The 23943-nt window shown below is 35.0% G+C and overlaps 4 protein-coding genes across 4 annotated transcripts; 2 read left to right on the top strand and 2 right to left on the bottom strand.

The window, feature by feature from the left end:
• Positions 1-331: 331 nt before the first annotated feature.
• On the bottom strand, positions 332-682 carry EAF01_004953 (uncharacterized protein; the record flags this gene model as incomplete). Its single annotated transcript, XM_038913207.1, has 2 exons — positions 332-510; positions 571-682. 2 exons carry the CDS (start codon positions 680-682, stop codon positions 332-334), a joined length of 291 nt encoding a protein of 96 aa, XP_038771293.1.
• Positions 683-13414: 12732 nt separating this feature from the next.
• Positions 13415-13726, bottom strand: EAF01_004952 (uncharacterized protein; the record flags this gene model as incomplete). Its single annotated transcript, XM_038913206.1, has 1 exon — positions 13415-13726. The coding sequence occupies one exon, from the start codon at positions 13724-13726 to the stop codon at positions 13415-13417; it is 312 nt and encodes a 103-aa protein (XP_038771292.1).
• A 4636-nt stretch (positions 13727-18362) lies between these two features.
• Positions 18363-18945, top strand: EAF01_004951 (uncharacterized protein; the record flags this gene model as incomplete). The annotated part of the gene is made up of 2 exons (XM_038913205.1): positions 18363-18488; positions 18559-18945. 2 exons carry the CDS (start codon positions 18363-18365, stop codon positions 18943-18945), a joined length of 513 nt encoding a protein of 170 aa, XP_038771291.1.
• Positions 18946-19247: 302 nt separating this feature from the next.
• On the top strand, positions 19248-23685 carry EAF01_004950 (uncharacterized protein; the record flags this gene model as incomplete). The annotated part of the gene is made up of 4 exons (XM_038913204.1): positions 19248-19815; positions 19865-20062; positions 20111-20281; positions 23418-23685. The coding sequence occupies exons 1-4, from the start codon at positions 19367-19369 to the stop codon at positions 23683-23685; spliced, it is 1086 nt and encodes a 361-aa protein (XP_038771290.1). The 5' UTR covers positions 19248-19366.
• Positions 23686-23943: the final 258 nt, after the last annotated feature.

Genomic DNA, 23943 nt, shown 5'->3' with positions numbered 1-23943 from the left:
TATAAGTATACGATTTAGCTATACTTCTGCCTATACATTTAAGGGTGCAGGGCTCTTAGGGAAAGCATATCATATATAACATCTCTTCAAACTTATATAAGATCTATTTAAGTTCAAACCGATAGTTACAAGATTTGGTAGCTTTAGCTGGGACGTAATACGAATCTGATTGACCACACTATAGATAGCACAAAAATGCATTCCCAATGGCGTCACAAAACCTCCGCAGACTAGGTTAAGGGGCATGCGTGTACTCCTGATACCACCAGGTCTGGAAAACACTGCATATCTCTGTGGGCCCTGTTCCCCCTCTTCTCGGCGCCTCAGACTTCTAAGAACAGTAGTCACTGCGACCAGCTCCCCCATCGACGCATCGCCCGGCACCACAGAATCTCTGGAAAGGAACATCATCATTGCCACGGCAGAGAAAGAGAGAGAAGTTGACGTGATCTTGATCTGTTGACTGGCCAGCAGCTGATAGCGAGTTGATGATATCGGCGTAGTAATTTCCTGGCGAATCGTTAGTATATGGGCGTAATCAAGGAGGCAGAAATCGTCAAGAATGTGTACCTTTGCGGAGAAGACCTTGGCCACAGTAGGTGAGACCACCTCTGCAGTTGTCAAGGGTTGCAGCTTCGGCGAGGAGGCCAGCTGCGAGGACGAGGAGTACGGAATAACGCATATTGAGGCTTTGAGGTCGGGCTGGTGTTGCTGAGGTTGATTGATTGCTGTGTAGTGGAATGAAGCTTTGATGATGGATGTGATGGTCTTGCTGAGCGATGGGGGACACAAACCTTTATAGAATTCTTGCTCTTACTGCTCTCTTTGATAGCTCGTCTTTGAACTTCGCATTGTGCTGCTTCAGCCCGCAGAGGTAGCTATTTTGGTAAGGCCTCTGGCACATATGCCTACAACCACTGAATCAAAATTCAAGGGTTGCACCATGAGGCGAAGGTTTTCCTTGGGTATTGGATTGCACCGTTTTGAATTCATCCTCATATACATTGCAAACCGTTCTGCACCTCTCATTCGGTTTTGTTGAAAAAAAGTGTAACCTCGTATCTGTATGGGATGATCTCCGCCTGTCATGCGGTGAGAAAACTAAGATACACCAGCCGGTCTACAGAAAGTGGACGGTGTGTAGACCACTCTGCTTTAGACACCTCCTCTACTCGCAACGGAAAAGTCTAAATTCTACATGGGCATTTGAGGGTTGGTCCGATGAGAAAAGACTTGGTGAGACTTACAATGTATGTTCCCGAGCCCGCCTATCTTACTGGTAAGAGCATTTGTAGAGAGAAAACTGTGATTATCGAAAGAGCTCTGCAGATGTGGCTGGCACAGTATCATTTGTAACAGGAAAATTGTGAAAATCGAAAGAGCTTTGCAGATATGGCTGGCACAGTATCATTTGTAACGAGAAAACTGTGAAAATCGAAAGAGCTTTGCAGATATGGCTGGCACAGTATCATTTGTAACGAGAAAACTGTGAAAATCGAAAGAGCTTTGCAGATATGGCTGACATGATATTATTTGTAATGAGAAAACTGTGATGATCGAAAGAGCTCTGCAGATGTGGTTGGTATAGTATCATTTGTAATGGGAAAACTATAATCTGAGTAAGCCTGATGTATAGGTATGCCTTATGTAATGGTGAAAAGTGTTAACGTGGTTTATTAGCATGTGCATCATTTTTTATATATACAAAATTCGTCCGTGCGTAGCCGTGCACTTTACTTATTTAGTAATATAATTCGATTTTTTAAAAAAGTTATTATATTTATCTATATAAACAATACAAAAGTTAATCAAAATATTAGAATATGAGATTGGAAAGGAAATTATTAAGAGAAAAAGGTTTTTATAACGCATAGTAAGATAGTTTTGAGCTATAACTGAGATATCTATAAAGCAATTAAGTTTTATGAATATTTCATTCTTATTCTTTATAAAAAAGATTTTTTGAAAAAATAATATTAATTGGTTCAAATAAAAATATTAATAAAAAGCTAGTTTTGTGTGTTTCGAAGTGATACACGTGCTGATATGGTATACATGCTGATAAACTACGTTATAGTAATATTATCTTGAATGTAAAGTTTTGTTATAATTCAATTGGTAGTATATTAAAATTAGTTAGATATTGATTGAGTATATAATTATAGAGTTCTTGAAGATAAACCTTGAAGGTAATACTTAAAGTGGGGTAATATTTTATATAATCTAAAAGAGGGTTAGTTCGAAAGCATTGATTGATTAGCATTCATCTTTAGTCTAAGGACAGCTAGGCCCTAAGGGCCTAATAGGTAACTTTTTAACTTACAATATTGAATATGACCTAATTTGGGAAGTGAAAATAGATGCTTGGGACTAATGCCCTCTTACTATACGCATTGCATATAATAAGAAAATCCGAAAGCGGGATACTGAATCTGAAATAATAGCAAGCTATGTCTTCAAATTATTACTCGATATTATTTACAGATTTTAACTGAAAGCAATATTCTAGACTTTTGATAATGCTGCGCAGTCTTTTTTCGTATGAAAACAATGAAAATATATTCAATACTTAGAATGAAAGCTTAGCCAACTCATAACTATTCAATAGTATCAATAGAGAAGAAGAAAAGACTTCTAAAAAAAAAAAAAAAAAGCTTATTAATAAAAAATGCATACACCAATTATAGACAAGTCCGATCAAAAGTATATAATCCACAATAATTTTCTTTCATTTTCATTATCCCAAAGTCTAATTTGTTGATATTTCTGTTCAATGCAATGGCAAGCAGCCTTGTAGTAAATGTATTAATAAGAACCAAGCTAAAGAATGTTTCTATAAGGTTTATATCAAAATTATAAAGAAAAAGCTAATCGTATTACTTTAAGAGAGCTATATAATTAATAATATAGTAAAAATGATTCTTGAAAGCCTTGCAATAATAAAAAAAGAATACAAGATTCTAATTTGAATAAAAAAAAGTGACTCTATTTAATCTATAGTACAATAACTGAAAATCACTATTAATATCAAAGTACAGTAATCTTATTAAAACCTATTAACAATAAGATAAATAATATAGAAGTATTAATTATACATTGAAAAATAGTGATAGTCGATGAAGATGTTCTCTATTATTTATTCTCCTTCTATTTTACTTAAATTTATTCTTCTTAATCTTTGTTTAATAAATAATATTTTGTAAATAATATACAGAATAATTCCAACAAATTCTACTCATCCCTTTTATTCAATACTATATATACTATAGTATACTATTTACATACAATTATAGAAAGCAACAAGACGAATTATAAGAAGCTAGATCAGAAATTTGTTAATATAATAAAGTATAATATCAATACCAAAGATATAAGTCTCATAACTATATAAGCTTTTACAATTCTCTTTTTAAGAAACTATATATAAGGATATAGAATATATACTTATCACGGAGGTAATAGCTAGGCCTAATGATCACTTTGATTAGGAGATAGGTATATAGAGTTATAATAAACTAGATTGACTTGAGGTATGATCATAAGGATCACACCGGGTTTATATACCTTGATCAGGCGAAGGAGTTGCCTAATTAGGTATATAGGGCACACAAATGAACTGAATGAAATAGTCTTAGTAATCATAGAAATGAGTACTCAGGAGGAGTACTAGGATTAGTACTATAGGGTTACACTATACGGTGAATTCCGTGACAATACTTTAGTATACTTGAAAGTTGTAAGTAATTTATTAATGAATTTGAAATAGATTAGTCTTGGAAATAAGGAGTACTAGCAAGTTTGACAAAATATCATCATTGGAACTAATAACTTAAATATATAAATAAATAATTTTTTAATAATTCAACCTAAATGAGTATATTAATATAACTAATAGTCTTAGTGAGTGGGCCTAGGTAACATTCAGAATGCCAGCGGCTCTTATTATAGAGATTTCTATAACAAAATCTATTAAGAAAATTTAAGAAAACAAAGCCAAAGTTGATAGTATAATATAAGGAATATATAGATTTCCCAAGAATAATAATAAAATCGTAAATTATTATTATCTTATTATAATAATCAACCATGAGAAAACAAATCTTATAACTATAATTCATATTATTATTATTCTGATATATAATACCGATAATTCTTGAATAATAGCCTTAGATATTTTGTATCTTTATAGCAAATTAATAGCTTAACATAAATTTCTATCTGTAGTTATTAGTAAGTTAGATAACAAAAATATACAGATATTATTATATATGCTTTTGCTGTAGTAAGATTTATTTAACTTTGTAATATAATAGTATATTAACTTAATAATCAATTTATTATCTATTATAACTATTATTCAGTTTCTTTACCCACTTTTAGGCTTTGAAAATCTCAATATCTCCTATCTAAGCTCAATCATTTAATACTATATATAACAAGGTCTTACTGTTATTAATAGTTATCGTATTAATTATAATTCTATCTATTTTCCTATTCTATAAATATTTGCTATACTAAATCTGATTAATATTATTATTCAGTATTTCTCAAAGATTAATAGAAATTTGGGGAAAGATGATAAATAAGCTATTAAACTTACTACACAAATATTAGTAGAATTTATAATGACTTTTTCTATGGCTATAATACTAATGGAAAAGTTTTAGGAAAATATCAAAACGATCTTATCTCCTTAAAGAAAGAATCTGGATACTCTCTTGTATTGCCAGAGAGATAAAACAAGGCTTGCTTTAAATACAATTATTAATGCCTATTCCAGAAATACATATATTCAACCTATCAATTTAGTAAAAAAAAGATTTGCAACAGATATATAATTGAACTGATCAATACTATTCTCCATGTTAGGTGTAGGGTCTTTTGAAAATACTTTTGAACTATAATAGTAAGTGGAGAGAAGATCTATATAAAGCATTCATTTTATACTTGATTCTTCACTTAAGGGATCAAGCAAGCTATGATTTAATCTTGCAATTTGATAAGACATAGATTTAAGCTAATTCTAAGAAGAGGGTTACAAAACTAGTTTATATGAATGCTAAATAGGAACATGTTACGACGACATCCAACATACCGAGTCACCTGATCAGAAAGTCACGGGATTAGAGATTCCCACTGGATCCCACTGCTCCCACCTGGTGGGACACGATGGGATCAATGGGACAACAAGGAACGAAGGTCTATATAAGGGAATGGGTTTCATTACAATGTAGAGCTTCGTGCTCAAGATCAATCATTAGTTTCATACTATAGTTACGAGAATTGCAACCAGTTACAACCTTATTGAATTCCTACTTGAAGTTTAGTCTAAACCACCTCGAGAGATCTCTAGACACTTCCATGTGACCCTAGAGGTAGCTCCCGTAACACTTTGAGCACCATTTCTGCTTCAAGTACCAATTCAATACCAACCGACGATATGGCACCCACCAATACATCCGCGAGCAGTCAGGCACAAGCACCCGACACCGACGATGTCGAGATGACCGACGCTCCCAAGGAAATTACCATCAACGAAACACTCAAGATTGCCTTACCAGACAAATACCAAGGAAGTCGACAGGAACTCGACACCTTCCTCTTACAACTTGAAATCTACTTCAGATTCAACGAAGACAAGTTCACCAAAAAGGAATCCAAGAGTGTATGGGCTGTATCATATCTCAGAGGAGAAGCAAGCAAGTGGATTCAACCATATTTACGAGACTATTTCGAGCATGACGACCAGGATCGCATGCAACCCACTCGAACAATCTTCAACAGTTTTGAAGGATTTAAGACAGAGATTCGTAGAATCTTCGGGAACTCCAATGAGCTAGAGGTAGCGGAAGATAAGATCTTCAACCTCAAGCAGACAGGATCGGCATTGAAGTATGCTACGGAGTTCCGAAGATATGCGGGGACAACTAAATGGGACAAGGTCGCCATCATGAGTCATTACCGTAAAGGACTCAAACCAGAAGTACGTTTGGAACTTGATAGGGAAGGGGAGGACGATGACTTGAACGGACTAACCAAAAGCTCCATCGATGCCGATGACCGCCTATACAGGTACAAACAAACCCAACGATCATACAAGCCTCAGACAAATCATAGGCAAGGGCGCTACCGCAAGAATGAGGGTAGACCACGTTACAGTACACAGAGTTACGGGGACCCCATGGAACTAGACGCCACGCACCACAGGAACGGGAATGATGATCCAGAGAAAAGACGAAGGCGAGAAAACAACTTATGCTTTGAATGTGGAAAAGCAGGGCACCGGGCAGCGGATTGCCGAAGTAAGAAGACAGGAGGAAAGAAAGGCAACTTCAAACCCAAGTTCGGCAAAGGCCAACTTAACGCTACCTTTGTATCCCAGGAACATCCAGCTAAGACCGAAGAAACTGAGACCTTCACCAGTGAAGAATTCCGGAAATTATTGGACGAGTTACCGCGAAACCAAGAGGGTATGAATGCAGTAGACTTGTGGGAACAGGAGTACTACCGAACCCCATCACCATCGGTAACGGAAGAATGTATTAAGGAAGAGATACCAGCAGATCACGCGATGATGAGCTGGACTGCTTGCTATGATGAATTCTGCGGAATCCATCGATCAGATAAAGAAGCAACCGGATGGTTCCCCAAGAAAAGAAAGACAAGAAACCAACAATCCAACGAAACAGACAAAAAACAAGTTACCCAGCAATTGAATGCTACAGGACAAGCAGGACAGATATACTGCAAGGTCAAAATAAACGGACAAATACAGCAAGCCATGATAGATTCAGGGGCTACAGGAAACTTTATTGCACCAGAAGCTGCAAAGTACTTGGGAGTTCCACTCCAGAAGAAACAAAAACCCTACCAATTGCAGTTAGTTGACGGACAACTAGCAGGATCTGACGGGAACGTTTCACAGGAGACACGACCAGTACAAATGAACATAACCCAACATTCAGAGGTTATACAGCTTGACGTTGTGCCATTGGGCCAACAACAGACCATCTTAGGGATGCCATGGTTGAAGGCACACAATCCTAAGATAGATTGGTCACAAGAGACAGTGACATTCGATCAGTGCAAGAACGGTCACAAGGACACGTTCAAGGCGTCCGCGAGACGGAACACGCGCCAAGGGGAGTTGAACGCGAACAATCCCGGCGACGTAGGACACCCAGTCCAGGGTCCTCCATTAAGAGCGAAGGCCAGTACACCTCCTCTACAAATGCAGAAGCCAACGACACGGCAGGAAATCGCAATCAAGGCAGAAGAGCCTATGATACCAGAACAGTACAAGAAATACGAACATGTGTTCAAGGAACCAGGGATCCATGAGGCTTTGCCAGAACACAAGCCATGGGATCATGAAATAATATTGGAGGAAGGCAAGATGCCTGTGCACACCCCAATTTATTCAATGTCAGCCGATGAGCTGAAGACGCTCAGGGAATATATCGATGACAATTTGGCCAAGGGATGGATCAGGGAATCCACGTCCCAAGTGGCAAGTCCAACTATGTGGGTACCCAAGAAGGACGGTACTAAGAGACTAGTTGTGGACTACAGAAAGCTCAACACGCTTACCAAGAAGGATCGATATCCACTTCCATTAGCTACGGAATTAAGAGATCGATTAGGCGGAGCTACCATATTCACCAAGATGGACCTGCGCAACGGGTACCATTTGATCAGAATGAAGGAAGGCGAGGAATGGAAAACCGCTTTCAAAACAAGATACGGGCTATACGAGTACCAAGTTATGCCGTTCGGGCTAACTAACGCACCAGCTACTTTCATGAGACTCATGAACAATGTGTTGTCACCATACTTAGACACTTGTTGTATATGCTACTTGGACGACATCCTAGTATATTCAAACAACGAGAGCCAACACATCAAGGATGTCAGCAGCATCCTCGAAAGCTTAGTCAAGGCAGATTTGCTATGTAAACCAAGCAAATGCGAATTCCACGTCAAGGAAACAGAATTCTTAGGGTTCACCGTATCAAGCCAAGGGCTCAAGATGAGCAAAGATAAGGTCAAAGCAGTGCTTGAATGGAAGCAGCCAAACACCATTAAGGAAGTACAATCCTTTTTGGGATTTGTCAACTTCTACCGAAGATTTATCAAGGGTTATTCAGGAATTACTACACCCTTGACCACGTTAACCAGAAAAGATCAAGGAAGCTTCGAATGGACCGCCAAGGCGCAGGAGTCCTTCGAAACGCTCAAACAGGCAGTGGCCGAGGAGCCAATACTGTTGACATTCGATCCTGATAAGCAAATCATAGTGGAAACGGACTCCTCAGATTTTGCTATAGGCGCAGTGTTGAGCCAACCAGGTCAAAATGAGAAATAGCAACCAATCGCATTCTACTCTCGAAAGCTATCACCAGCCGAATTGAACTACGAAATATATGACAAAGAATTACTGGCGATAGTCGACGCATTTAGAGAATGGCGAGTATATTTGGAAGGATCAAAATACACAGTACAGGTGTATACGGATCATAAGAACTTGGTTTACTTCACCACAACGAAGCAGTTAAACAGACGACAGGTCAGATGGTCGGAAACCATGGCCAACTACAATTTTAAGATTTCATATGTCAAAGGATCAGAAAACGCTAGAGCCGACGCTCTTAGCCGAAAACCAGAATATCAAGAAAATAAGTCGTACGAATCGTACGCTATATTCAAGAAAGAAGGCGAATCACTGGTTTACAATGCACCACAGCTTGCAGCTACTCATATATTGGAAGACAACCATCTCAGGAGTCAAATCCAATCACATTACGACAAGGATGCTACAGCTATACGCATACGCAAGACAATAGAACCAGGATTCACGATAGAAAACGAGATCATATACTTCCACGGAAAAGTATACATTCCTAGTCGAATGACTAAGGAATTCGTGACGGAACAACACGGGTTGCCGGCACATGGACATCAGGGAATCGCGAGAACATTCGCAAGATTACGGGAAATCAGTTACTTCCCACGAATGAGAACGATAGTTGAAGAAGTTGTTGGAAATTGCGATACCTGCATACGGAATAAGTCCTCTAGACACGCTCCGTATGGTCAGCTCCAGACCCCAGACATGCCTTCTCAGCCATGGAAGTCCATTATATGGGACTTTGTGGTCAAACTACCACTCTCAAAGGACCCTACCACGGCGATTGAGTACGACGCAATACTCAACGTAGTAGACAGATTAACAAAATTCGCATACATGATACCATTCAAAGAAACATGGACTGCTGAACAACTAGCATATGTATTCTTCAGGGTCATAGTAAGCATACATGGAGTACCAGATGAGATAATCTCGGACAGAGACAAGCTCTTTACCTCGAAATTCTGGACTACCCTATTAGCACTAATGGGTATTAAAAGAAAGCTGTCGACAGCTTTCCACCCACAGACAGACGGTCAAACAGAAAGGACCAATCAGACAATGGAAGCATATCTTAGATGCTATGTAAATTATCGACAAGACAATTGGGTAGAACTATTACCTATGACACAGTTCGCATATAACACATCGGAAACGGAAACCACAAAGATAACACCAGCACGCGCTAACTTTGGGTTTAATCCTAAAGCATATCAAACACCGATACCACAAGAAGTCAATGCCGAATCAGCAATAATACAAGTCGAACAGTTAAAAGATTTACAAGAACAGCTTGCTCTTGATCTAAGATTCATATCATCCAGAACAGCAGCGTACTACAATACGAAACGTAGTATGGAACCTACGCTTAAAGAGGGGGATAAAGTTTACTTGCTACGACGAAACATTGAAACCAAAAGACCAAGCAATAAACTCGACCACAGGAAACTAGGACCATTCAAGATTGATAAGGTAATAGGAACCGTCAATTATCGGTTAAAACTACCAGACACGATGAACATCCACCCAGTATTCCACATATCCTTGCTCGAACCAGCACCACCAGGAGCGCCGAATGCGCCATTAACGGAAATCGAACCAGTCAACCCGAACGCCATATACGATGTCGAAACAATACTAGATTGTAAATACGTCAGAGGCACAATCAAATATTTAATCAAATGGTTAGATTATCCACACACCGAAAATTCATGGGAACCAAGAACAAACCTCAACTGCCCTGAGAAGTTGGAGGCGTTCCACCAGCAATACCCGGATTTGCCCAGAAGGAAGGAGAATCCATTGTAGCCAGGATCGAAGGGTCCAAAGAAGAAGAGTCGAAAACAAAGGAACCATCGCTAGGGCCAGCAGCAGAGACAGACGCCAACTCCTTTTCCTTCTCAATACGCTCATTTTCCAATCGCTGTTCCTCAGCCTCAAACTCTTCAAGAGCTTCAATAGTACGAAGGTCATGTTGAAGCATTTTGCCAGCCTTTTCCCGCAAAACACGCTTCTGCCTTCGCAGGAGCCAGCCGAGCAGCTGCTTCAGCCATAGCATTCGCAGCCTTCTCCTCCTCGAACTCAAGACGCTCTTCCTCAGAATTAACACGAGACCAATCGCCCGCAGAGTGGCCATACACATCACAACGACCACTGCCCACACTCTTTATACATTCACCACAGCGCACAGCATTTGGAAGCACCCGACACTCAAGGTTCTTCTCCAAACAGCGACTACACTTGTAAGACATAATGACACCTTTGTCTTTAGAACGAAAATAAATATTTTTACGACTAGCAACAGATTTTGAAGAACGAATAACGGACATCATAACAAACAGAAAGGAAGGCACTACGGAATTAATCAAGTGGGGGAAACTCACTTTATGAACGCTTGGGACAAGCGCTAAGCTAGGAAGGGGATAGTGTTACGACGACATCCAACATACCGAGTCACCTGATCAGAAAGTCACGGGATTAGAGATTCCCACTGGATCCCACTGCTCCCACCTGGTGGGACACGATGGGATCAATGGGACAACAAGGAACGAAGGTCTATATAAGGGAATGGGTTTCATTACAATGTAGAGCTTCGTGCTCAAGATCAATCATTAGTTTCATACTATAGTTACGAGAATTGCAACCAGTTACAACCTTATTGAATTCCTACTTGAAGTTTAGTCTAAACCACCTCGAGAGATCTCTAGACACTTCCATGTGACCCTAGAGGCAGCTCCCGTAACAGAACATATATTATATAGTACTAAATTGTAAAGTACTCAATAGAAATAAAGAGGGTATAGACGCGAAACTTGCACGAAAATTCAATGATAAAATACAAAATCTCCGTAATCGATCCTTATTACTACTAATTGTTAAAATATAAAGTATAAAAAGGAAAATCCTTTTGGTTTCTTGATTTGATAATTGAAATACTAATATCAATATTGTTTAATAAAAATAATCTCATTGTATTTCTATTATCTTTATTCAATTATTTGTTTTAAGATTCTAGCCATCAAGCTTATATTATTGATAATAGAAAATAACGAATTATCGTTTTCGATACAACCGCCCCGAGCACTCAAATCAACAAGCCGATCGGTTTTATCATTATCAAAAATCCCAATATATCCAGGCAATTATCGAATCGTTATTAGTCTGTTTTTTATAATCTTATAGTATTGTGATACAAGGCTGTACATAGGTTCCAAGTAAAGACTTAGAATTGATAATGTTACGGAGGTACCCGCACCGCAACATGGATTATAAGATAAACCTAAGGCCTTGGTGTTGGGACCTACGGAAACAGCGCTGTAGGGACAATCGGCTAGAGAGCACAGGTTAGATAAGCGGTAGCATCATTATAGATCACGGGATGGACATCACGTGATCAGGAAACCGACTTGTCGAAATCGGCTTTACGGTAATCGACTTGTCGATTCATGAGGTACGAAGATCTATATAAGGGAATGAGTTTCATTATAATGTAGAGCTTCGTGCTCAAGAACAATCATTAGTTTCATTACTATAGTTACGAGAATTGCAACCAGTTACAACCTTATTGAATTCCTACTTGAAGTCTAGTCTAAACCACCTCGAGAGATCTCTAGACACTTCCACGTGACCCTAGAGGCAGCTCCCGTAACAGATAACTTCCTTGATTGATATATTGTGTTCTCTTCTAGATATAAAGCTACGAGAGCTTATATGCAATACGTTCGCGCGCTAGTGCGTTAATGCGGTAGTGCACTCACGTGTGCATATTCACTCGTATCGCAACAATAATATTTAAGGAATAGATATTATACGAATATTATCAAGAAATACATTCGATTTTTAAAAAGTTCAAACTTGAAGTATAAAGGAGTAATGATTAAATGATAATTTTTTGACTGAATTTTACTCCCTTGTCAAAATGGGTTACTATCAATAATAACTACCAAGAAGATCCTTGGAATAATAGTTAGAGAATTAAACAGTATAAGAATTAAAGCAATAATAAGTAAATAATGAATTACTATTTGAGTTGAGCACAAAGCTCCTTATACTAAGGAAATGCTATCTACTTATACCCTGTGGTGGCAAAGTTAATATTCCGGACAAAGAGAAATTCAATATAAATCATTATACAAATTTCTATTTCGTACATTACAATATTGATATATTCATTCGTCAATAACGAATAAAGCTCTTCATTATTAACAAATCAAATCGGTTCTTTTTGAAACCCATTTATTATTGAATTTTGATAAAAAAAAAGAAAATAAGAACCTTGAAAGGCTTTAAAGTTTTCAGGATTTTTGAATATTAGAATTGTAAGAAAAATGAATAGAAGGGAGTAAGTATATGAATTAGAGAAAGATTAAAAAGACAAACTAAAATTAAGAAGAAAAAAGGAGGAATAAATATAAGAGCTAATAGATAGATGAAAGGTATTAGCCGAAAGTTTAAAGAAAAGGATTACTATCCACTTTCAATTTATTTTTTAATCAAAAGCTTTATTACTATGTTACATAATATAGAATGTACTGAATAAACAAAAGAATAATTTGATTTGAATATAAATAGATATTTTGATTTGAGAATAATTGCTTTAGGCTAAAACTTAATAGCTTTTCAAATTGAAGAATTTTATTAAGATCCTATTAATTAGAATAAGCTTTGTAAGGTATACATTTTTAAATTAATTATATTAATATTTTAAAAACGATTTATTCAATATATAATAAAGGTATTGTAGAATTTATGGCAATTACGAAAGGATCACTTTGTTAACCACAAATTCTGCCACCACAGGGATATAGACCTTCGTTCCCTTATGGATAGCACTGAATAGCATGCTATAATGGACTATTCCCTAGCAATAGATCGCATACTATCTGATACTATTCAATTCTTGTCCGAGGTTCTACTATTGCCTAATGCAACTGAACCTAAGGTCCTCAGGCCTTATGCTTCGTAATATACATCTTTCTCTATTCTCATTCTACTCTTCTCTTCAGTTCATAGCTTGGTACAGACCTTAGCGTAAGCATCGAAATAGCTAGGTATCAATTGCTCCCACAAGGTACTTTTCTGAAGGTAAGAGAACTCCTTCTTGCACATCGGCTCTGTTACCAATGGCATTAGTTCGCCAATATAACTCATAACGACCGGCAGAAGCTGAGCCTTGAGACATTGTCCGAAATTGTTGAGTGTCTTAGGATCCTCACAGAGATGTTTCTTGCCCAATGCCTGCGCGCACTCCTTTTTGACTGACTTCGCAACCGCATTGGCTAATCGTTTTATAGTAAGGGCATGCTGTGGTATCCCCATTTCCTTCATCACCCTGTCGATCAACGGCATGACCACATTATTTTTCGCCCATTTATCATAATGTGCAATGGTTGGCTTGCAACCTTTATCACAAATGTGGCTCGAGAATCCCGAGTTTACAGTATGGAGCTTATCTCCAAGTTCTTCTTTTATTCTCATACAGGTGGGGGCCAACGAACGCCTGACTGTACCCCACGAGAAGGAAAAATGACAAAATTGCGAGGGCAGAAGTTAGGTAACGCATGTTGATGATTCCGTTTGGCTGTGAATTTCGTGGTTATGTATAGATAGTTTGTAGAGTCGGGGGTCGATACAGCTTAGCTGGGTGGAAGTAGGCGCAGATTTTGGTAAAATTTGGGGTTTTGAATAAGCACAGTTGTTGGTTGGTTAATCTTTCTTGAGATAGAAGTCTGTCTTTGTACTCGAAGCAAGTGGTGAGGGACAGCTCTTAAATATATCAGTAGTACTAATAAGAATTCCTTCTTGAAGACGAAAGACGGAAACCTGCTGCCAAAGCCTCTAGTCTCAATGTATGCAATTCATGTTGATCTTCCACTGTAATCTGTAGATATGTACTGGTTTGATGGCCCACTTAACGCACCATCGTACATGGCATTCAGAAACATTTGAATTACGAAGGAGAAATATCCAAGAAAGAAGTCTTCCTCATCTCCACCCAAATCCACCGCTTGCTCGTCGCATCCAGACCTATCATAGATCTGCAAAAACACCAACCATAAGAGTACATCTTCAACTCGAAAGAACTTGTAGCTTCAGGTACTCACCGAATCTGAGTGTTAGCACTAGCTTGTTATGGGTATAATGCATTACATAGTTTCAGACTTCCTCATGCTACTAAATACCGAGTTTGCTTTTGATGGGTGTTCTTTTCTCTTCCCATCAAGTACGAGTAAGCACCACCGAAAATAAGATCATTAAGGTGTCGATCATCGTAAGGCTAAAAGTTCTCGGGTTGTAAGTGTGCATTTTCAGGGGGTGTTCACTTCCTGATATGCCCCACTAGTGTATGCTGATTGATTCAGTCGGAAAATGCACCAGCAAATTGTGCGCTCTTTACTAGCGATTGTAATTTTGCTCAAGATGAGAAAGAAGTACTTCGTAGCTTAATATACAATAACATGAAGATTCGGTAAAAGACCTGCTATCTCGGTCGTATATGTGAGGAAGCGAGCAAGCTTATAGAACAGAAACATAAAATTGATAAACTTCGAACTCCAACTTGTTGAAATATCTCTAGTGAACTAAAGCTTTTCATTATACTTGGTATTTCATCGAGGATAAGAATACTACGAAAATGGGATATAGAAAAGCAAAAATAGAATTGAGGAGAGAGAGTCTAAAATGATGAGAGGAGTTTCGGAGCTTCGTGGTGTTGAGAAAATGTCTTGAATTTTGAATAAAAAAAAGAGATGCAAGTACAAATTTCGACTTCATGTAATATTTTTGATTGTGAAGTAGTTCCAATGTACAATTGGTCAGTGTTTATTCCTATAACGTGATTTATCAGTGTGCGGGTTATATCAGTGTGCGGGTCATTTTCACCTCAATTCACTCTATTCTCTTTCAATACGCATTTTTATCAACAATCCACAATGGATTCGAATAATCAAGAAGCCCGTATACTCCTCATTATTGAAGTTATTCAAAAAGACAAAAAAACAAGTATTCGAAAGGTTGCAAAAATATATAATATCTCGAATACAACATTATAGTATAGAATTAATAATATTACTTTCTATTCCGAATATCGATCTAAATTTTATAATCTTTTAGAACTAAAAGAGAATATTATTTCTGAATATATAATTGATATGGATTTGAGAGGATTTTCATTTAAATTAAGAAATGTAGAAGATATGAATCGAGGGGTGTAAAGTATATTGGGAAGCTTTGGGTGTATCGATTTGTAAAACATCGAATCGAATTAAAGATACATTTTAATCGTGTTTATGACTTTCAAAAAGCTTTCTGTGAAGATTCTAAGCTTATTGAAAAGTGGTTTCAATTGGTTGTGAATATGCGAGCGAAATACAGCATTTTAAATGGCGATTTTTACAATTTTGATGAGACGGGCTTTATGATGGGTATAATATGCTCCGGAATGGTAGTAACTAATGCTGAACGGAATGGCAGAAGCAAGGCAATACAACCAGGCAATAGAGAATGGGCTATAGCAATCATATATGGTAATAAGGAGGGTAAAACTATACCCCCATTTCTAGTGATTCAAGGACAGGTTCATCTTTCTAATTAGTATACTGAAACCGATTTTTTTATAAATTAAACTATTAAACCTATATCTAATGAATGAACAAATAATAAGATAAATTTAAAATAATTGAAATACTTCGATAAATATACTAAAAACTAAAAAAAGGGCAGGTATCGAATATTGGTACTAAACAGATATAAAAGTTATAAATCAAGAGCTTTTCAAGTATATTACAAAGAGAACGATATTATATACTTAAGTCTATTATTACATTCAAGTCATTTAACTCAACCACTTGATATGAGCTGTTTTAGCAATCTGAAACGTTCATATGGTGGTCAAATTAATGGATTTATTAAAGTACATATCAATCATATTTCGAAGGTTGAATTCTTTATAGCTTTTAAAGCTGTATATAAAGAATCAATCATCTCTTAAAATATGATATCAGAATTTCGAAGAACAGGTTTAATACCATTTAACCCTGAAACCGTACTTTCGAAGTTAGATATTCGAATTCGTATATCTACTCCTCCCTTTTTCGATCTAGATCAATGAATCTTTCAAACCCCTCACAACCCAACTGAAGCTCTTTCTCAATCAATTTTAGTGAAATCTCGAATAACCTGATATCAATCAAACTCCTCTATACTTATATTTGAGATTATATTAACTCTAGTTAAAGGTATAAAGAGATTAGCTTATAAGAATACACTTTTGAATGTAGAGATTCGTACACTTCGAAAAGCAAATGAGGCATTAAGCAAGCATCGACGCACGAAAAAAACCCAATTACATCAAGGAGGAGTACTTAGTAGACAAGAAGCTCTTGATATATTATTTCAATAAAAGGTTGATATTCAGATTCAATATAACGAGCGTCAAAAAGGGAGGAATTCTAATGAAGAAGTATCTTCTAATCAATACTATAGTAAATACAGAAAGACTGAATATAATGTAAGAACTTATCAAGATAATATAATAGATCCTAGATTATTATAATTTTTATAGTTTTAATCAATTAATTCAATAGTTGTTGAATAATATAAGTTTGAAAGAGTGAATTGAGGTGAAAATGACCCGCACACTGATATGACCCGTACACTGATAAATCACGTTATTTTGATCTGTACTTTTAATTCTTTCAAAAATTCGATGTGTATACTAATTATCTAGGCTAATAAAGATTAGTGTATATGTACAGTTGAGCGGTGTAAGTTTAGTATCCTACTTTTGGGCCACCTTTTTATATCAAAACTAGTCATTTTGATGTATTGATACCTCTTTCAAAACTGAATAAATTTTTATAAAATTTTATACAGATAATCTTTATATAGATATTCATTAGTTTTGAAAGTTTTAGATTTTTTGTAATTCTTTTGATTGAAATTTAAAAGATTGAAATATTGAGTTTCGAATTTATATAGTGTTACGACGACATCTAACATACCGAGTCACCTGATCAGAAAGTCACGGGATTAGAGATTCCCACTGGATCCCACTGCTCCCACCTGGTGGGACACGATGGGATCAATAGGACAACAAAGAACGAAGGTCTATATAAAAGAATGGGTTTCATTACAATGTAGAGCTTCGTGCTCAAGAACAATCATTAGTTTCATTACTATAGTTACGAGAATTGCAACCAGTTACAACCTTATTGAATTCCTACTTGAAGTCTAGTCTAAACCACCTCGAGAGATCTCTAGACACTTCCACGTGACCCTAGAGGCAGCTCCCGTAACATATAGGAATCACATACAAATTTGAAACTTTATTAAAAACATTAATAAATTTTCAACAAAAACTATTAAAAATAAACTATAGAGTTTTATAATGGTTTTAAGATATTCATAATAATAAGACTCGAAAAAAATATACAAAAAACTAGTGGATATTAATTTATAAAGAAATCACTGATTTCTAATCTCAGTAAATTTTAAAATCTTAAATAAAATCTTAAGATAAATTAGTAAAATTTCAAAGCTTAAACCTTGATATACAATTATATAAAAGAATACAATTAAATTTTACAGTTTATTTTTAGTAATTTTTGGTGTGGAAAAGTGGCCCAAAAGTAGGGCACGGAACTTATACCTTACTTTATTACAATACCATGTGATTGACTATACTAATAAGTAGTATCTTAAGTAGAATCACAAAATACACAAGGATTTAGTTATTCCTTTTTTTCTTTCCCGTAGGCGGCGATCAAGAGCAGCTTTCTGTTGTATATAGAAAGACATTGTCTTACTTTTTTAAAGGTCGAAATGTAGGATTAGAATGTGTATATATATGAACAAGATTAAAACTCTGAACATCTCCCTCTAGTATTCGATAAAGAACAACTTTTGCTTGATTAGAAAAGCACTGCTTTCTATCAAATTTTTAATACCCGCCAGAATGCGTTTCAAATACCTCCCTCTCATTGCTATGATTTCTCGCGTTGTTGCAGATCTCGCTAGTATCAACTCCTCCATCACCAACATGCAAACAGCAGCGTCGCAACTTGCTACAATCATCAACGATGTAAGTCACCTTAAGCCATTTTTGAAAAATTTATTCTTTGCTATTCCAACTAATATCATCATTTTAATAGCCTGCACGTATTCAAAATAACACCCTATTCGTGGTGAACTATTCAAAGAACCTCCGTGAAAGCATCGACAAAGCCTATGATGGTGTAGCACAAGACTCAACAACCTTGAGTGAATCCGATGGCGCTACCCTCACAGACTCTATGGAATCATTTGTAATCAGCGTCGAGGGGGCAGCGCTCGTGTATACCATCGCTCTATACGAAGCACAGTATGTGGACAAGAGCCAAGCGGTTTCTGCGGAATTTTCACAGCTGCGCGTTTCCATGGGGAAGTTTTGCGACGCTCTTATGGGAAAATTGCCAGCAGATGTCGTGCCTGAAATTCAGGAGTTTGAGGATAGTGTAGATACAACTTTGAGAGAAGCAGAATCTTATTTTAAAATATAATGAGATAATTGTTACGTCCTGCCTTCGGCAGTCACGTGGAAATGAGCCGGCGGGTCAACTTAGAAGAGAATTGTAATTAACTCGGGTGGAATCAATTCTAATTTTTAAACGATTCATCACACTTTATAGAATCTAAGTTTACTTGATTGATTACTTAATTATTTATTACTATGAATTTCATTCAACTTTAATATATCCAAAAAGAAAAGATCTACTCTCTAAGTGACGTATTGACCAAGTGTTACTTAGACAGACGCCAAGTACCTAAAATCCGGGTTTCCGAAGTTATCTCCTAGGGACTTCTACAAGTCGGCCTGGGTAAGGAGTATGATTCTACGTAGACTTCTACAAGTATCAGAAAGGCCCCGATGCAAAAGCCAAACATATTACATTCCTGCTTGCGCACAAACCCGAAGTCAAGATGCCACCTACATTGCCCACCCGCAAACTCGGAAAGAATGGACCCCAAGTTCCGGCTCTTGGATTCGGACTGATGGGTTTATCGTTAGCTTATGGAAAAGCTGAACCAGACGAGGCACGCTTCAAAGTTCTTGATCGTGCCTTCGAACTGGGCGAAAATTTCTGGGATTCCTCGGATGTCTATGGAGATAGCGAAGAGCTCGTAGGAAGATGGTTTGCAAAGAATCCAGACAAGCGCAAGGATGTCTTTTTGGCCACAAAGTTTGCTTTTATGCACCTAGGGGATAAGCCAGGACCAATGATCGATTCGAGTCCCAACTATGTGAAAGAAGCCTGTAACAAGAGTCTGAAACGACTTGGCGTGGATACGATTGATTTGTATTACTGCCACAGGGTTGACGGGAAGACACCAATTGAGCTGACCGTTCAGGCCATGGCCGAGCTCAAGAAGTCAGTCCTATTTCAATAATTTGCTAATATTGGCACTAACATTGTACAGGGAGGGAAAGATTAATTATCTCGGACTTAGCGAGATTTCTTCGGAGACACTTCGTCGAGCCAACAAGGTCGCCCACATCGATGCCGTGCAGATCGAATACTCACCTTTCAGCACCGACATTGAGCGCCCCGAAATTGATCTGTTGAGGACTTGTCGTGAACTCGGAGTCGCAATCGTTACGTATTCTCCTCTTGGCCGGTTAGTCGATCTCTTTGCTTGAACCTCATCACTCTAATGATTTGTTAGTGGAATGCTCAGCGATGCCTACAAGTCACCAGCCGATTTCGAAGAGGGCGACTTCCGTTCCTACGCTCCTCACTTCTCCCCTGAAAACTTCAAACAGAACCTTAAGCTTGTCAAGGGCATGGAAGCTCTTGCTAAGACAAAGAATACAACTCCTGGTCAGCTAACTCTAGTGTAGGCAATAGTATACTATAATAAAACGGTGGTGTGTATAAAGCTTTTAATACGATAATTAGTGCGTATTAGATAGTTGAAAATTTATTGCTGTAGGTATTATTCAAAACTAACATCTATGAAGATATATGGGAAAACTGAAATATAAAAACCTAAAAATAATTCTAAGATAATATTAAAAATCAAAACTAATCTTAATAAAGTTTAAATAATAAAAAAATGCTATTCAAAAAAATAAGTTCTATCTTTTATTTATTTAAATTCTCGAATTCTATATTATCTTTTATTTACAAATTCAAATCTAATTATAATTTTAAATATTCTATTCTTTTAATAATTACAATTTGAAGTTTATTTTGTTTTACAATAATAATAATCTTTACTAAAGAAAATAAGCATTCAACAAAAACAAATATACTAAAAATATTAAACAAATCAAATACCATTTTGCTTAAATTAGGGTATATTTATTACTATATAAAATCAAACCACCATTTGCAAGAATCTTGAACACATTCAAAAAAAGAAATAGTAAGATATTTTGCATATTCATCCATTACATAACGAAATACCTCTTTAACTTATAAATATATAATTAATATATTAAAGAAGATTTCTTCAAGTATTAATTGAAATAAATCTTCAAAATCTAACTTATATTAATCTTTCCAAAATCTCTCAATATTATTTTTTTATTTTTCGATTTATAATAAATAAGATTCCTTTCAAGATTTTTTAAAATATAACCATTTTTGTATAGGATTTAATACAACAGTAGTAATATAATATAGTGATCTATTAATAAAAAAATAGTATTTTTCGAGTTTTGCCTATCTATTATTAATACAGAAACCTAAAAATGGATTACTCGTATAGATAATTTAAATGAGATTAGATATAAATAGAATAAACAAATAAAGAGGTATAGAATAAAGAATACATAAATAAAGAATATACAAATAAAGAATATAAATCATACCTTTCCATTTCAAAATGTTATAGTAAAAACTTTATTATAAAAAGAACTTTCTCAAAAATAGTATTATTATTTTTTATAAATTTTATTACATTTTTTAAAGTATTTAAAAAATAATAAATATTTTATAATTAATCAAAATCATTATTTATCAGTTCAAGCTCTATAGAAAGCTTATTTGAATACCGAATTCACCACTTTTTATATGTGTGATATACCTAAGGTATAAGAAATATTAAAAAAAGATTATCAATAGAATTTCATCAAATTAAGTTATCTTTTGCAAGTCGTTTTTCTACTAATCTATTCTATTGTTACAATAAATAAGAGGAATTACTAATTTTAAAAATAAAATTGTAATATTTGCCTATTATATCTTTCTTTTTCCAATATTTGTAATCAAGTTTTGAGATCAAATCAGTATTATATATAAGAGCTTTGAAATTGTAATCTAAATCAAAAACTTAATCTTTAAGTATAGAACCTTTAAATAAAAACGCTTTTGTAAAAAGATTGATATTATATATATTACATCAAATTCGATTTTGTATAGCATTCCATTCAATATTGTTTTTGTCAATAAGATCTAAGAAATATTCAAAAATATTAATAAAATCAAAAAAAGAATAAAAAGGGGAAAATCTACAATTTAAGAAATGAATATATAAAGTATTATTATTTGATACATTATTCATTATTAAATATTCTAATTTGCTTGTAATTTCTTATTCATTAATCTTATCATATAAGAGTTTTACAAGGTTTTCATCAATATAATAATCTTCAATCTTTTTTAACATAAGAATAATAGTTTATAATTTGTCTATCTCATTAATAAATTAAGTCTTAATACCAAAAACATTATATCTATTAGGGGAAGTTTAGGCATTGCAAATAATATAAATTTTGCTATAGGAGGAATACATTTCTTGTTTCATTTTGAGCTTGTTTTCATCGAAATTGCGAGCAATTCACCTTGAAATAGTATGATAAAAACTAGAGACCCAAATATTCGATTATTTATTGAGATAAATAAGAAGAGTTTGAAATTTATTATATTCAAAAAGATTTAGTAGTAAAGAATATCGAATAAAAAATCGAACTATAAGGATCTCAAAAGTTTGAGAATCAATAATATAAGATTTAGGCAAATAACTGAAATCCTTTTCCTTATTGATTATTCTTCTATATTTAAAAGAAATAGTTTTGTGTACATTAATAAGAACTTACTCAATAATAATCTATACATATTGAGAATGCTCTTCTCGAGCTAAAGTATTAATTATTTGATGTATACTTCAAAGATATACTAATATAATTCGAATATTACCAATTTCAAAATACCTAATTTTATAATAATTATATTTTCATTCTATTTTACTCTTTGTAATAAGATATACTGTTTAGGGATTCTCATTTAACATATATTTTCAAATCTATATTTATCAATAACAAATTATTAATACTATAGAATTTATAAATATATTAGAACCCTCAATATTGAGTAATAATATAGATATTGATATAGATATTAATATAAATAATAATAAAATTAAAGAATTGAGATTAAAAGGGTTATTTTGTAAAGATTTGGTAGATTCGATTAGAATAGAAAAATTGCAAGAAAATAGAAATTGATTAGATTAAGAATTATCTTCGTAGAGAATAGAATCAATAAAACTTAAAATATCAGATACATGAGTAGAAAATATTTTAAAGAATTGAAAATAAGATATAATAGAATAATAAAAAGAATAACTACCTAGGGATTTTATTTTATTAAATAATAAGAGATTTAACAAAATCACCATTTTATTAATTATTTCTAGATTTCTCAAAATAATTGAATTTGTGAAAATAATATTCTAATATCAATATTCATATTTAAAGATATCAAAAAATCAAAATATTCAATAATATTAATGGTTTATTGTTAATTAATAATAATTCAATTAAATATATAGTTTGATATCATTGAAATCTAGGAATAATCTCAAATTCACATATTTCAGCTTATTCCATATCAATTAGAGATCCGTATTCCCATATTTTATCAGTAGTATTCAATATTAAGATAATATTGAATATCTTCAATAATATCGAATTCTATACTATATACATACATATTTCGAAGAAAAATCGATATATACCATTATCTAGCCCGTATACGGATTACGGGAAATACTATTGCCTACACTGGCTAACTCTGGCGTGGCTACTAGCTCAGGGGGATGATATCTTTCCTATTCCGGGCACCAAGAAGATCAGGTACTTGGAAGAGAATTTGGGTGCTCTGAAGTTGGAGCTAAGTAAGGAAGAGGAGGCTGAGATCAGAGAACTGGTCGATGCTGCCGAGGTCCACGGTGAGCGATATCCTGATGGTATGAAAGATCAATGCTTTGCAGATACACCTGCGTTAAATGCATAGGCTAGGTCTGGCAATCAAGATTACGGCTCCATCTGTTTGCCACGATTATTCTATGGATATCTATATAGCCAAATTTCGGTATCTACTATTCAAGGCACTTGGGAATAGCTTTTGTATGAAGTATTTGGATCAATCATTGGGAAGTGCTATAGATAAGAATTCATCGATTAAAAAACAATAGATAGATATCAATACTATACAAGTAATACTTATTTTATATTGTCATTATATTCTAGAACTAACCTCCAAGGACAGCCA

This window comes from Botrytis porri, assembly GCF_014898465.1.
Source record: "Botrytis porri strain MUCL 3234 chromosome Unknown BPOR_006, whole genome shotgun sequence".
Lineage (NCBI taxonomy): Eukaryota > Fungi > Ascomycota > Leotiomycetes > Helotiales > Sclerotiniaceae > Botrytis > Botrytis porri.
Note: the sequence above shows the minus strand (reverse complement) of the source record. Positions and strands in the feature narration are given on the sequence as shown.